This window comes from Tetranychus urticae, chromosome 2 (genome assembly GCF_039701765.1).
Source record: "Tetranychus urticae isolate SD_2017Ah chromosome 2, NJAU_TeUrti_SD_1.0, whole genome shotgun sequence".
Lineage (NCBI taxonomy): Eukaryota > Metazoa > Arthropoda > Arachnida > Trombidiformes > Tetranychidae > Tetranychus > Tetranychus urticae.
This window is the reverse complement of record NC_142959.1, coordinates 19475815-19491483: the sequence shown is the minus strand read 5'-3', so window position 1 is coordinate 19491483 and position 15669 is coordinate 19475815. Positions and strand designations below refer to the sequence as shown.

At 31.3% G+C, this 15669-nt stretch overlaps 5 protein-coding genes and 1 long non-coding RNA gene across 8 annotated transcripts in view; 3 read left to right on the top strand and 3 right to left on the bottom strand.

Annotated features, from left to right (window-relative positions):
* Positions 1-531: 531 nt before the first annotated feature.
* Positions 532-1515, bottom strand: Trs33 (trafficking protein particle complex subunit Trs33). The gene is made up of 3 exons (XM_025162803.2): positions 1324-1515; positions 1198-1259; positions 532-1117 (listed from the first exon to the last, which is right to left on the bottom strand). The coding sequence occupies exons 1-3, from the start codon at positions 1399-1401 to the stop codon at positions 790-792; spliced, it is 468 nt and encodes a 155-aa protein (XP_025018571.1). The 5' UTR covers positions 1402-1515; the 3' UTR covers positions 532-789.
* A 348-nt stretch (positions 1516-1863) lies between these two features.
* Positions 1864-2830, top strand: LOC107371747 (uncharacterized). The gene is made up of 2 exons (XM_015939901.3): positions 1864-2082; positions 2148-2830. Exons 1-2 carry the CDS (start codon positions 1890-1892, stop codon positions 2429-2431), a joined length of 477 nt encoding a protein of 158 aa, XP_015795387.2. The 5' UTR covers positions 1864-1889; the 3' UTR covers positions 2432-2830.
* Positions 2831-2895: 65 nt separating this feature from the next.
* On the bottom strand, positions 2896-3464 carry LOC107371748 (mediator of RNA polymerase II transcription subunit 22). The gene has a single exon (XM_015939902.3). It carries the CDS (start codon positions 3314-3316, stop codon positions 2915-2917), a length of 402 nt encoding a protein of 133 aa, XP_015795388.1. The 5' UTR covers positions 3317-3464; the 3' UTR covers positions 2896-2914.
* A 116-nt stretch (positions 3465-3580) lies between these two features.
* Positions 3581-5077, top strand: LOC107371746 (GTPase Era, mitochondrial). Its single transcript, XM_015939900.3, has one exon. It carries the CDS (start codon positions 3672-3674, stop codon positions 4899-4901), a length of 1230 nt encoding a protein of 409 aa, XP_015795386.1. The 5' UTR covers positions 3581-3671; the 3' UTR covers positions 4902-5077.
* A 1482-nt stretch (positions 5078-6559) lies between these two features.
* The window catches only part of LOC107371312 (band 7 protein AGAP004871-like), a 31710-nt gene continuing 22600 nt past the window's right edge, over positions 6560-15669 (bottom strand). For 2 of the 3 annotated variants that reach the window (XM_015939358.3, XM_015939359.3), the window contains exons 3-6: positions 12817-12935; positions 10263-10418; positions 9425-9684; positions 6560-7601 (exon numbers count right to left, since the gene is read on the bottom strand). In XM_015939358.3, coding sequence (XP_015794844.1) covers positions 7277-7601; positions 9425-9684; positions 10263-10418; positions 12817-12935 — 860 coding nt within the window. In that variant the 3' untranslated portion in view covers positions 6560-7276. The remainder of the gene's footprint in view (positions 7602-9424; positions 9685-10262; positions 10419-12816; positions 12936-15669) is intronic. The other variant, XM_015939360.3, reaches the window with a different exon arrangement.
* LOC107371314 (uncharacterized) lies at positions 10412-13149 on the top strand. The gene is made up of 4 exons (XR_016198885.1): positions 10412-10575; positions 11606-11675; positions 11728-11892; positions 11985-13149. It is a non-coding gene; the product is annotated as an uncharacterized LOC107371314 (long non-coding RNA).

Here is a 15669-nt window from a genome sequence, read left to right as displayed (position 1 = left end):
CTTTTTTTCAACTTACCAACAGTTTGCTTGATTTTGGCCTTTGGACCTAAAAGTTTGAGCCACGATATTTCGGGAATGGAATCACCTACGATCATCATTCTTTGACCAAACATTAGATTTTATTATGGACTTTGATATAATATGAATAAATACATTTAAAAATCAATATCTTTCCAACAATTAAGGTTTGTATTTGAGTAACCATTTAACTTTATACATAAAGTCTGAAATATGATAGCATAAGTAATACAATGCTATAACTTTTTTAGTAGCATCTGTGATACTTTGCTATTTCAATAAGTAAAAGTTCTTAATAAAACCTGATGTTAGATCGAAGAATAATGATTTTAGGTTATGCCATTCCTGAAATATTGTGGCTCTAACTTTTCAGACCAATGGTCAAAATTAAGAGAACTATGGATAAATTGAGAAAGTATTCAACATGTATGCATGTAAAGTACATACACATTCAACTCATTGAAAAGTATTAGTTAGATTATCATTAGGTATTTAAAATAAAAGAGACGAAAATTATATAAATTATTTTCCAGTTTTATTGACAGTTGAGGCAATCAGACAAGATAAACGGTGTATAAAGCATTAAGTCCCACTTTGTAATTCAACAAATAGCTCATTAGATGAAAAGACTAGGATTTTGGGATTCTCTTCATTCAAATAGAATATGGTTACAAAATAAAATATGCTATTAATTGATGACAATACATTGTTCCAGGATTGATAATAAAGATATTTGTCCGGTTATAAAATTTTCCTAAGACAAACACATGATCATGTTTTGTTTATTTGAACTTGAAATCTACATGATGGAGGTTTCACAACTTCGCCTGTCACAATAGCATTGAACCCGAGGTTTCCCAGAGCTCCACGAATCAGACCACAAGAAAATGCCAAATATTTGGGCATTAATTCGATAAACTGTTTAGAGGATGAAATGTTACTGATAAAACGGAAACGATGATCAAGTAAAACATAGATTCCTTGGTGATTTGTCCTTAGATTATCGATTTGTTTCTTGAAAATAACAGACCAAAAATCTTTACAAATGAATTTCATTATATCCAATTCATCTTTGAATCGATGTGAGTCTTTGGTTATTCTATAACAAATTAAAATTAAAATAAATTAAGTCTGTAGATGAAAGCGAGTGGAATTTGAATTTCAAACAAAACAACTTACCTTTCAATTAATCTATAACCAGTGCTATGACCAACATTCTCCAACTCAGTAACGTTTAATTCCTGGAAAAATAATCAAAGAACCATTTTAATTTGAATTTAAATATTAAATGTAAAAAGATCTTACCGATTTGTTTGATGAGGGTGTTACTAAAGTATTAACCAGTTCAATGTGCAGTAAATCCAACAACACTTCATCAATCATTGTTTTTGATAGAGATTAACGAAGTTTTAATTTCTAAACAAAGGTTATCACAAATCAGGTCAATTGATTTAAATAAACTACACAAATAGCAAAGATTGTGATATTTAATAAATAGTATTTACCTTAAATATAATTCTCAGGTTTTCAATTCAAACCCATCTCATTGCAAGATCAAAATAAGAGGAGTTGACTCAGCAAAGAGCGCATTATTTGATTTCATCTTTTTTACCAGAATTAATGTTTGATGATATTAAAAATTGATTAATTAAAGTTGAATGTTTTATTAATTTGTTTATTTATTGATTTCATCCCAAATCCAAACTTGATTGATTTTTGATTATCGAAGGAACAAAGAGAGCTTTTTGAGTTCTCGATCCCTGACAATCATTCAAATTGGGCGCTTTTATGTCAGCTGGAGAAACAATTGTTTAAGTACAGTTTTTGAGATTTCAAGTCTTTTTCTGTTTATTAAGTTGATTTTTTTAAATATGGCTAATAATAGTACTGAAAAAACAAATGGAATCCAAGCGGACTCAACTGGAGAATATGATAAATCATCAGGAAAATCACCTTTGGAGTGGTTAGAGATCAAAGAAGGGATTGAATATTCACAGCTTCCCAGAATTTCAGGAGAGCGTAATTTTCTGAACCAATTAGGTCGAAACCCAATTATTGTTGCTGGTAAGTTTTATATTTATTAGATACCTTTCAATGCACCTACTGATAATTCTATCTTTTATCAAAAGGAATGCTCGGTGGTTTGGTGGCCATAGGTGGTGGTCTTGCTTCTGTGCGAAGCCGTAATCACAGATTGTCAAATCATTTTCTAAAATTACGATGGGCCTCGTCCAGTCTTGTTTTTGCTTTTGTTCTTTCGCAGATTTGGGATAAAATTGATTGGAATCCTCCAGCCGTTCAAAAGTTACAGAAATACATAAATGAAACCTTTAAAAAGGATATTAGATTATTTGGTGGTGCAAGTGTAACCGAGACTCCAGTGGCATTGAATGTGGCAAAGAAAAGTCCCTGATGAAATTCAATGATTGTTGATGATTTAAATAACTTTGAAAAGTGTTTGAATTGATTGGCTCTAGAAAAATGTTTGGAAGAAATGATAATCTTATTTAAATAATTGATACTAGAGAGTTTATCATAACCTTGGGCGATGAGCACATCATTATGGCCATCTTGCCATCATCGTTAACTAAATTGTGATTATTTCTTATATCAAATACTTGCATAGAATTATCATTCTCTTTTTTGCATTTTTCAAACGAATTAATTCAAACACTTTTCAAATTGATCAGAATTGTATATTTTAGGTTCACAATTTGTGTCATATAAACTTGCTTCGAGCTGTAGTTTTGTAAAGTCTGATACTTGATTTTTATTAAGCCCTCGAAATTAAAGTAAAATCTTAGAACTGGCTTATCTTACTATGTAAATGCAAATTAACAAAAAAATGTTTGAAATTATTGAATAATCGAGTCAATATTGTAAACAAATAATCAGTTTATTTGTACATAGAATTGTAATATTCATCTTCTAATACAATCAGTTCTGCAGTTATTTCATTACGTAGGTTGGTCAACTTCATATCAATTTCATCAGCTTTGAAATTTTTGCTTTCATTAGAGATGGCTTTATTAATGAGCTTGAAATCATTGATTATATAAAACTGCTTAAGCTGGTAGATGAGTTTGATTAACGATTCTTGAGCCCTAACCATATTGGCTGCTCTTACAATAACTTCATAATGCTCTTGAGCTCGAGCTGGCGTAGAGTTGTTGGGCAATCCTTCATTGTCGATCTTGACCAATTTAATAATTTCCAAATAATTGTCGGTAATAGATTTGATTGCATCCTTAAGCCATTTCTGGTAAGCTTTTAATGTAGCTTCGTGTGAAGTGGTCATTGGAATGAATTTCAAGCAATGTTATGGTGATGAATAGGACAAAGCACCAGAAGCTATGATAAATGTTAGTCAAATGAATTTGACAATAAAGGGATGTTATATCACAATCACAACAGAATAAGACAGCACCTATTTGTAGGACTGAAACAATTTATAAGATGAAAACTTTAAAAAAAAATATTTGAAAACAAAGCGATAATCTAATTTTATTAAATGTTTTGAAAGAAAATATCTGCTGGAGGGTTGCTATGGTAACAACCTGCTGTTTTTATTTTTGTCATGCCAATGCATGCTTTAGTCAAATTGTTTCTCTAATTCATTATTTTTGTGTTGCTGTTTGTTTTTAAATTTGTCAATGACTTCGTTAATCTCAGAAATCCGATTTCATCTTCTAGTTAACCTGAAAAGATCTTCTGCCTCTTTTATTAGATTGTTATCTGACACAACCAATGATGATCTTTATTATAATAGAATCCCAAAGAGCAAAGAGGAATATCTACGACGTAAATCGCTGCCAGTTGACCAACCCGAGGAGCCAAAATTAAATAGAGTTGCCATAATTGGCCTACCCAATGCTGGTAAATCAACTTTAGTCAATCAGTTGACTGGCCTTAAAGTGACCTCAGTATCTCGAAAAGTACATACAACGAGAAAAAATATCATCGGGGTTTTCAATGAAGGATCAACTCAAGTTGAGCTACTGGATACTCCTGGTTTAGTGAAATTAAAACATTGTGTTGACTTTAATCTTGAACATACCATGTACCATAACCCAAGACTTTCTGCCAAAGTTGCTGATTTAATCGCTGTTCTTGTGGATGTGTCGCAAAAGCGCTATAGAAATTTTCTTGACCATGAAACTTTCAAAATATTGACTAAACACAAAGATAAAAAGTCAATTCTTGTTTTAAACAAAGTGGATAAACTCGACAAAAAATCAATCTTATTGGAAGTAGTTAATCGCTTAACTGGAAGCTTTATCGAAGGAAAATCGATTGAAGGAAAGGAGAAATTTGTAAAGCATAGTGGCAAAAAATCAATTGATGCTCTTATTTCTGAGACGGAACGGCATCTAAGGATTACCGAGGATCCTCAACCAGTGGATAGTTCACGGGAAGATTTATTCAACCTGTATTGGCCATACTTCTCTAAAGTTTTCATGATTTCAGCTTTAACCAATGACGGTGTTGAAGATTTACGAGAGTACATGATTGCAACAGCTAAACCATGTTCATGGAAATATAACTCTTCCATTGTTACTAATCAAGATCCACAATCTTTAGCCATATCAATTGTGAGAGAAAAGTTTCTTGATTTTGGCTATTGGGATACTCCTTATCTACTCAAATTCCAGGTTGAAGCATGGGAAGTTGATGTAATGAACAATCTTCACATTGTTATTATTGCCTTATGTCCTAAAAACAATAAAATGACATCCATAATAGGACCTGAAGGAGCCACTATTGCAAGAATATCAGCTGAGGCAAGGCAAGAGCTAATGGACACATTCAACTGTCAAGTCCGATTGAAAGTAATTGTTAAATGTACAGAAAAAATCGATCCAAACGAAAGCAGCCAAAAGTAATCCAAGCCATTGGTCAAGTTATACAATACAGTTACAAATAAATCTATAGTTTCTTTAGTCAACTTTTATATATACTAATATATATAAATTTGTTAATTAACTGTGTTTTTCAAATACTATTGTAAATTTACCTCTTCCAAATTGAATTATATCTCATTAAATAGTTGTATAAATTATATTTGAAATTATTTTCCATTGTATAATCAAATTATCACTATTGATCTTCAGCCCACACTATTTGTGAGCAGCTTTATTTTACTTATAACACCATTGTTTTAAATCCACATTATAAAGTGCTCTTCATTAGATAATTAACTGTAAATTCACTTTCAAACTGCAACTAAATTTACTGAATACTACATTTTATTAATTGGTTGATTGGTGTTAACAAAACAGGGCTTCCATAGGAACAGTAAAAACCAACTACAGCAATAGTAAAAAAGAGAAGAGATAAAAGATTCATTCAATCCAGTATCTCCATTGAATTGGAATTATTCAGCTTCTTGATCTATTTCCTATGAGATAATTTTTCGATGATATAATTAATTTAAGGATGATTGCTTCAGGTAGATAACCATAGTTTCCTATGTTACTTTGAAAGTAAAAAAGCAAATGAAGCAAGGCTTAGAATCATGTAAATACAAAATTTAATGTCTTCTCTCCATGTAATATTACCTGCTATTAGTAAAGGTCTGAGACTCCCAAAGGTTATTAGCAAACAAACACACACAGGGTAAATTCATTTTCACTTGAAAAAATTAGACTCAACTACTGAGTGAGAGAAGAGGAACGAGAGAAAAAAAATCACCATAAACATGAAACTTTACTTGATTGGATGAAAGTGATGATAATGGCAGTGATGTGAGTCAATCTTATTTTGTTTACCTTTAGGATAACTCAGGGAATGAACATCGAGTTTAGCATTCCTGGCATTCCTTTTTCTTTTAAATATGATGAAGCCTTTTGCCTTTGCGCTCAACATAATCAGACGATTGATGAATAGTTAGTCTACAAGTAAACATTGATTGTTTCAAGAGAAACAAGAACTTTTCTGTTAACAACCAATTGCACTTTTCTGAAACAGATTATGAGCTGTATTAAAATGAATCTTCTTGCCTGCCTTTTCAGTTATCATTTCATGTTTTATAGCACTTTTAGCAATCAATATTTGATTGAGTTTGATGAAAGATTGTCACGAATCTGTCAATGATTGATTGAAAGATGAGAAAAAGATGGATTTAAGATCCATGATGATGGGAAAGACGGCCATGGTGAAATGTCTATGTAATCAACTGATAAACGCTTTTAGGATGAAACAAATCAGCTAAAAGGATGTCCTTAAATTGTCAACATGATTGGGTTAATCAATGATAATCATTGTTTCTCATCAATCTTATTTCAATTCACCTTCTATGAGAATTAACACTTTAAGGTTGCGTTTTTTGATAATCGCTGACCATTAATTCATTGCTCCTATTTTTCTTGGTTAATTGTGAATAACTTTTCCTTTTCTCGAGGATAATCAATCAATCAATTAACTTCAAAAGCTATAACAAAGACTCAAGTCTTGTATGGGCAACAACCAGAGAAACATTTCAATAGAGTCAATTATAATTGGTTCAGTAAATCTATGAGATAAATTGTCTTGAAGGAAAGGTTAGAAAGGTAAATTGGGAATGAAATGAGTTTTCCACTGTTTATTTCTCATACATCTGTAATAATAACATTTTAATCAGTTTTACTCTTTTACATTTTGTTTTTCGAAGTGAACAATTTTGGCATTGAGATCATCATGCAAGGTTATCATTTATGGAGTTTCAATTTTGTTTTCATAGCATAATTAACATCATAAATGGTTTACAATTAAATGGACAGTTGGTCCACCAAAGTCAAAAGTGATTGAAGGTGAGAATAATGTTGCTTGGCAGTTGCTGGTCAATCAATGGTTCTTTTCTTGACCCAGGATAACACCGAAATACAATTGTTAATGTAAATTTGGTTTTAAAGTTGAGAACGAGATCAAATAGGTTACATTAACAAGACATATCAAAGATTATTTCAATTGTGTTAAAAATTTCCATCTTCAGAACCATTAATCGAGACTATTTGGATTACCAATCTCCTCTGGCCAACCGCAATGGTTAGATTGTTCACATAGCAATCTAACCTGTAAGATGAAAAAATTTCATGTAATTGATTGTTTGACATCAAGTGATCAACAAATAAATATCCCTTCAAGAAAATTGATTGTTGTAATTGCTCTTGTTTATCGTTCAGGTTGTCACCATTGTAATCTGGGAGTTTGAAAGAAGGCACATACACATCGGTATTGTATCTGGTAATGGGTTGTTAAATAGCATCATTAGCTTGTTTAATTATTCCTTCGGTGATATTTCAGGCGGATGATTGGGTCCTTTTTGTTTAATAATTTGATGGTTAACAATAAATCCTCTAAACAACTCCATTGGAACTGGAAACACAATTGTTGAATTATTTTCCGCAGCAATCGAGGACAGTGTTTGAAGATAGCGAAGTTGTAATGCTGCCGGTGAATCAGCAATAACCTCAGCAGCTTCCTTTAACGCTCGAGAAGCTCTTTGTTCACCTTCAGCAGCAATCACTTTAGCACGAGCTTCCCGAGTTGCCTCAGCTTCAGCTGCCATAGCACGTTGCAATAAAACAGGTAATCGGACGTCTTTGCTATTAACCGAAGTGAAAGAAAACAATCAAAATTAGTTAACATTCTACAAACAATTAAATGTTTCACCATATATATTTTAAGCAATGAACCGTTAAAAATAACAATTAGTTTCTCTAAAAACTAAACAACAAACACAATTTTAAACAAAGACTTGAACCATTAGTCAACAATCAAGTTAACCTTAGCGCCATCTTATGCATTGGCAAAGTGACATTAATTTTTTAACCAAAGATGAAAATTGATTGCTTCAAAAAATGAAAATCTAATCAAATGAATGCAAGATTGAACAATTGAATTAAAATTTAACTACCATTAAAGAGGTTGAAGTGTAAGAAGTCAACTCTCGTTTCTACTTCACCATTTTTCAATTTACAAGTCTTGTTAATTTTGATTTTTCCGCTATTAACTGATCAAAAAAGCCTGCAGCTCATTTTAAAATAGCTAAATTGGAAAGCTTTTGATTTGAATGATGAAAACTTGATTACCAATCTTGACTATAATAATATAGCTAGGAATATAAATGCATCTATTTTGTAGTAAACTGTATTTACATTTTAAATGAAATGACAAAAACTAACCTTGCATTATAAGACTAACATAATAAGGTTAAGAAAATGTCCGTAAAAGAAATCAATTTGATTACATGATTTAGCCTTTCCACTTTGATTCACTTAATCAAGTTAAAATTGATTGTCAATCCATTCTCATGAATAACAATGAAAGAATTGGAAAGAAGAAGAAGGCGAAATAAAGTGAAAAAGTATTTGAAGGGTAAAACAAAAAGTGAAACCTTTGCTCTTGATAGCAAACAATCAAAACAAAACTAAAGTCTTTCAAGTGAAGTCAAGTAATTAATATGACGCTAATTCAGTTTCAATAAACTAAACAAGATGCCAAATCTAACCTTTTATTGAATCATAATAACAATTATAGTGACTTAATGAAAGCTGAAATAATGTAGACTCATATTATAATCTGATAAAAGTGAAATCTCTTCGTTTTGGATTCCGAGAAGCTATCAAGTTTATCCTCAGCTTTCACCATCTTAACTCTTTCCATCATCCTAACTTCATCATCATAATCATCCTCTTGTATTGTGTCAACTTGATTCAGGACTGATGATGACAATAACAACTGAAACTTCTGAGAATGTTGCTTCTTCACAAAACTGATCATTCAATGAAAGTGAAGTGAATTGGAATGAATCTCGAGACTTAACCAAAACCAAAGCAATATGATAACAGTTTATCCTCGATTTAACTTGTTATCATCATTAAAAATAAGACACAGAATTGATGAATAAGTAGATTATCATGGTGAAGAAAGGTTGATGGAAAGGAGGATAAAAAGAAGAAGATGAAGAAGAAGAAGATTGAAAGCAATTTTAAGTGAAGCAAAAAAGCAAAATGTAACCATTCCTTGAATATAAAGAAGTGATGATTTGGCAAATTGTTATAATTGTTATAAATACATAATAAGGCTCATTTTTATCAATCAATGAAGGAGTTGAATGATGATGGTAATTATTTAATGATAGGGACTTGAAAATGAAAAGGGTAAACTGGAAAATGTTTGCTTTGTGTGTGTTGAATGAAAACAAATGGTGTTGCCATTTGTTTGTGTTTCCTTTACCCATTTCAATATTATCATGTGTAAATGACTTGACTAACTGGAATCAATTCTCATCCTTGTTCACCATGATAAATGAGCGATAATGATGAAGTTGATGGAAGAGGAAGAAAGAGGAAGAAATGGTGAGAGGAATATTTAGGATGTTGGAAGAGGAAGAAAAAAGCAGCTGATGAAGGAAAATGTTACTTACATTTCAACTCTTTCCACTTTTACTCCCCATGATTCAGTTGCTTCATCTAAACTTGACTGTATCATGTGACTAATTGATTCACGTTCACTTAATATTTCAGATAAATTTTTGGTACCCAGGACATTACGAAGGGTTGTGGCTGCTAAAAGTCTAGTTGAACGAGCATAATCTTCAACATTTGATACGGAAGCAATGGCATTATTAATACGGAAATAGACAACAGCATCAACTGCCACTGTCACAGAATCTTTAGAAAGTATCTGTAATGGTCAAAAAGGAATGAATAAAATTACTAATTTATGTAATACTTTGATAATTACGATAATAATTGTCAGGCTAAAAATAATCTTCAATCATCTTTAATCGTCTTTGAATGTCGCGCGTTACTTTCATTGCACCATGACGCAAACTTAATTCCCTCCATTAATCTTTACCACATGTTAACTCTACTTTCATTACGTCTACTCTTAACAGTTTATCTAATGTCTTAATTAATTATACATTTAGTTATTATTATTCCAACATAATGAAGTGGTCATCAAGTTAAATTGTGGTGTTTCTTAAAGTTATCAACGCTTCTATCATGGCTGGTGCTTTTTGTGCATCCATTTTATAATTTACCACTTTAGACTAATGGATGGTTCATTTTATTTAACAAGTGTTGGGGTCAATCATCAGGTCTAAATTTTTTTCGACCTTTTGACTTGTAATCAATGAAGTCGATCAATTTTGCTGCCCACTGAGCTTATAGTTTACTCCTGAAGAGCCAAATTAAGGACCAAGAATAAAGATGAAGGAAAATTGGTGAACATTATGGTGAATGGAGTCAATCGCTTACCTCTTGAGGAGGAACATCAAATGAAACTGTTCTTAAATCAACCTTGGAATATGTATCAATGCAGGGAATTATGAAAAAAATTCCGGGACCTCGAGCACCTCCGGTAACCAATCGACCTAAACGAAATATAACAGCTCTTTCGTATTCCTGGACAACCTTTGATGGGAACAATTAAGAGAGGGAAAAAAGCATAAACATTAAAAATCATATTACACCTGATAAAATAATACTTTTATATTACTCTCAAGGAATTTAATATTAATACATATTGAAAGGTGAATCACTGATGATACACTAAAGTAAATAACTCAAGGCAAGTAAACTAGTATTTTTGTTATTCTTTTATATCATTATTACCAGAACTTATTACACAATATTAAAATCAATCTGTTTCTCTCTCTCTTTTCCTCTTCATTTATATAGATATTTTTGAAGTTTATTATCTCATCCTAAAGTATACACTCAAGAAATATTTATGTCAAAAAAGGTTAATAATGCAATGATAATGGAAAACCTGATTTGAAAAAAAAGAAATTGCTTTTCATCCAGTCTTTAGACAGTCAATATTCATCCGATAAATTACTTTCCATCTACTTAAAATCACATATTCATGATAATAATAATAATAATAATCTGTTGACAAACATTATTACAAAACTGAGTTACTCTTCACATCATCATCATTATCCTTTGAATAAATAAATGTTAACATTTTGGTAATATGCAACATGAATAGGACCTAGACAAGGTTAGATAAGGTTAGTTTTATGAATAAAATAGACAATCATTATTATTGTTATTATTGAAACATGAGAATAATTAAAGTGAATTTTTCGTATATGAATTTACCTCTGAGATTGCAAAACTTCAATGATCTGAATAGGTCTAGATATTAATATAATTGAAAGGAGTGCAAGTTGAACTCAAAATCCCTGCATTTTACCCTGCACTTGACTGAAAATTTTATAATTAAATGAGATTATTTTGGTTGATAATTTCATTTTAATTGATAAATTAATAACAGCCAAAATCTCCCGAGTAAACGAGTGAATCAAAAATTGAAGCAAAAGATTTAAACAAAACCGATTTAATTGAATGTTGAGAATGAAAGTTAAATTGTTTCAAGACAATATATTCAAATACATTCCATTTAATCATGTTAAGTGAAAACAACCAACTAATAATTGATGCATTATTTGTTGTAGTTTTACTTATTTACATTATCATTTCAATTAACATTTTCATCTCTTTTTTTTCCTTTCCCAATTGTAAAGTCAATTATTGCATATAATTTGTTGTTAACTGATTATTAATTTGCTTTATATTTCGTCGTTTTTTTGCAGCTTGATGAACTAATTAACGTTATTGCTCTTGATGGTTAACCATGAATTAATGAGAAAACCAAGAAATAAGGTAAAATAAAACCATAAAAGAAATACATTTCTCTTATTTCAACTCATTTCAGGCACAAAAAAGTCAACTATTATCAATCATTCATCTTTCCTGATTCATTCTGGTAGTTCAGCTTGATCTCATGGGATTCACTTGTTTTGACCTCGTTTTTTGGGTTCATTTTTACTTTTTCTTCTCTCTTTCCCTGGCTCTATGCAAATAGTGTGATGAAAAAAAGGTAAGATTATTTAATATTCAATGTTGATTTTGGCTTGAAGGGTTACAAGAGGAATAATATAGTTTTTTTGTTGCCTCATCATATTTTTTCAGGTCAAATTTATTATTGAAAAAAAGCTGGTTTCTGGTGAAATGTGAACATTGGAAATGGTTTTAAAAACGAGTTCAACTTTCAACATTGTCTGATTCAGCTGAAGTGTGATAAACGGTGTATTAAGCTGTTGATTTAAACTTGGATAAGCTTGAATCGAAACATAGATGTGGTTTGAAATTTGATTTTGTTCATTTCCAAGGATCGCCTCACAAGTTTCAACTATTGCAACTAGAGAAGGAATTCTCATGCCATCAACTGATAAACACTGGAATAAAGACCAATCATAAGTCAATCGTTCCAGTTTAAAAGAACTATTTCTCATTCCCGTAAACTTATATTCAAATACAAAATTCATTTCCAATCAACTGATTGGTTCGAAGTTTTCTTCTCTAAATTTGTCGATGAATTTTAAAAGATTGATTTTGATGGAACGCAATGAAATGTTTACAACAACAAACATCAATGGATTAAGCGAAATGTCTCAATTATCGGACTTGTTCCTGTTAATATTATAAGTAAACCTGAAGCTTATTTTCCAGCTAACAGTCTACCAGAATAATAGCCATGAAAATGATGGTGATGATAATAATTGAATTTTGTTCAATATTTGATCAACTCATTATTTCCAGTTGAACCTTAGTAAACATGAATCTGAAAGTAATTCACTTTGACTCGCAAACCTCCTACACCTTGCCTCTCCTCCTTTACTCATCCATCATCGTCATTAAAAATGAAAGTTGAACTGGAACAAGAAAAGAGAATCGGAAATTGTCTCTACAGGAAATTGACTGACTGAGAGTGAAAAATAATATCACTGCACAGTTTACTTACCTTGATGCAAAAAAATAATGAAAAGGGCAAGGTAACAGCAATAATGGCCAACGAGAGGAACTTAAGCATTATCGCACAAATCCTTGTGTCCTCTACGATGTCTGCAGAAACAAGGTATGCTAGGAGTAAGAATAACATTAAAACGTCAAACATTGACAACATTGACATTATTATGGCTTAATATTGATTATGTTTAAATTGGAATGGATTGTAAAACAGAATCAGGTTTGAACGTCTTTTTGTTGGGGGTAAACTTGATTCTAAAAATGAAAGTAAAATGTTCAACAAAACCAAACAAATTGTATTAAAATTTACATTTATCAAAACACTAAAGGCAAGCAAAAGATTGATGTTTTATAGTAATGATAATAATAACGATGCAAGGTTAACAGAAAACAGTTGAATGGAATTGAAATATTCGGTGAAAATATGATAAAATCTTTTTTTTCTTCCTTCTTTTTTTCATTCTCTTCTGCTTGTTACGATAATGTTTACATTCATGATATAATCCGTATTCTGTCACTGAATATCTTGATATGAGTAAGTAATATGTATTGATAAGAGTAAAAAAAGAAGGGGAAATAATGATAATCGGAAATATGATGAACACAACTGGAAACACAAGTATTATCATCATTGATCCATGTATACATAAGTATTATTCAATGCAATAATAATCATTCTCATGATAAGTTTTGGTCTATTTGAATAAACATTTTTCTCCTCGATTCTTCTTCTTCTCCATTTTAACACAATTTTGACATTTACATTGCAATGTGAGAAAACATTGAATTTCAATTTTTAGCCTCTTACTTTGCACTCAACTAATCATCTTGAACAACTTGAAATTTACCACTTTTTTAAACATTTACAATGAAATGGATCAAAATGTTCCATCAAAGTTGAACCATTTTTGGTCTAAAATTTTTGATCAATTGAAAGGTTGATCAATGTTGTTCAGATTTGGTGGAAAGATTTTTGAGCAAAGGAAAGAAATTTCCAAAGAAAATTGTTTCTCTCGATTTTCTTCTTCTTCTGCTTCATATGAATATTCAGTGAAGCTGAGATTTGATTTGCTTTCAAGACCAGAATCAATGTTATCGGTTCACCGAAGGAAAAATGAATGAAACAGAAACCATGATTGACAGGCAAATCTTGACCGATCAACTTTATTGATGGAAGAAGAAAAAACTGTTGAAAATTTACTGATCAATGTTGACCACAAAAGTTGAGAACTGAATGATTCTCATAAATGTATTAATAATGGAATCAATCGGATGATTCAACTCTTGCTCAATGGAATCCTTTTTGTGTCCTTTTGTTGTTGTACAACCAAACACTTGGCACTTTGGACACAATAAACTTGCATGAAAGTGAAAAGTTTATATTGAAAGGAAAACTGAAGAAAACGTTTTATTGGTCATTTTTATTTTCTTTTCATTTTCTCTTCTCTTCTCTTCTCTTCTCTTCTTCTTCTCATTTGTTTTCCCCTTTTGTTTAAGCCAATCGAGGCCACCTTACTGGCAACCCCAAGAGACACCCCTGACCCTGTTAATGACCATTTACTTCAACTAACGGTTAACATCTATTCATCTTTCAACTGCAACTTCTTACTTTGTTTTTTGTTCTCGCCTTTTATTCTGTCATTTCATCTTCTTTATTACTTTATCTTCTCTCTCTCTCTCTCTTTCACATGTTATCCATTCAAACTCACTCCCTGTTCAGGGAATGAATGGAGACATTGAGAGGACAAAATTGGTCGAGAAGGTTAACAAACAGAAAAGCTAAGTCAAACTATTGGAGCGATCAACTGAATATGACATTAGGATTGTTTGGGATTTAATATGTGATAATGACGATGAGAATTATGATGATGATTATGATGATGGGAATAAAAAGTTGACGATAAAAGCCGAGTTGATGATCGAGTGACGACAAATTATCAGCTATTGATTGGAATCAATCAACATTGTTTCACCAAAAACTGGAAATAAAACAAAAGCAGAAAACGAGTTTTTCATTTCCAAATAACAAGGCAACTTGAAAACCATTAACCCTCATAACAGTCACACATAATGTTAAAGACTTTCATCAAAACAAATGTCCAAAAATTCAAAACATTTCAAGTTTATTCATTTTCGTTCTTTGTTTTAAACTACATTTAAAAGCGTATTTGCTGGAGTTTGAATTTGTTCAACATTTTATTGAATAACTATTGATAATCATTACAATGCGTCAATTGGCTTTATTGGCTTTTGTCGACCCAATGACATTCCCATTTAATGAAGGAAATCAATGTTGATGTTGGCGATGAAAAAGACTGAAAATCATTAATAATTGGACACACATTTAATTGTGAGCAACCATTAATAATGATGATAAAGAGTGTCAACATTTTGACCTTATCGATTCAAAATTGATTTCATAAATTGATTTATTTTTCATGGGGCCGATGAGAGTGAATACTTGTGAAGACAAAGTACATTCATGATGAGCAAAAGCATTGTTAGCTGATGATCCTCTTGCTTCCCTTTATCCTGCGGCAATAATCAATGGCTCTTCTCGTTCATCTTCAACTTATTGTTTTAGACGATTCAATGTTGCCAGAGTTACTGTTAAAGATTGAACATTGAACATGAATCAGTTTGGACAATCCAATTAAAGGTTGAAGTTAATGTTTAAAGGATTGTTTTTTACATCACTCTTCATTCAATGGATCAATGAGCTTGCTAACAAGTTTGACCCTTGGTTCAACCTTGGGTAATTGGTATTCCTTGAGAAGACCATTTAAACGTTTCGAAGAAAAAATAAGAAGAAGAAGAAGAAGAAGAAGAAATGAAGAAAAAATGATCA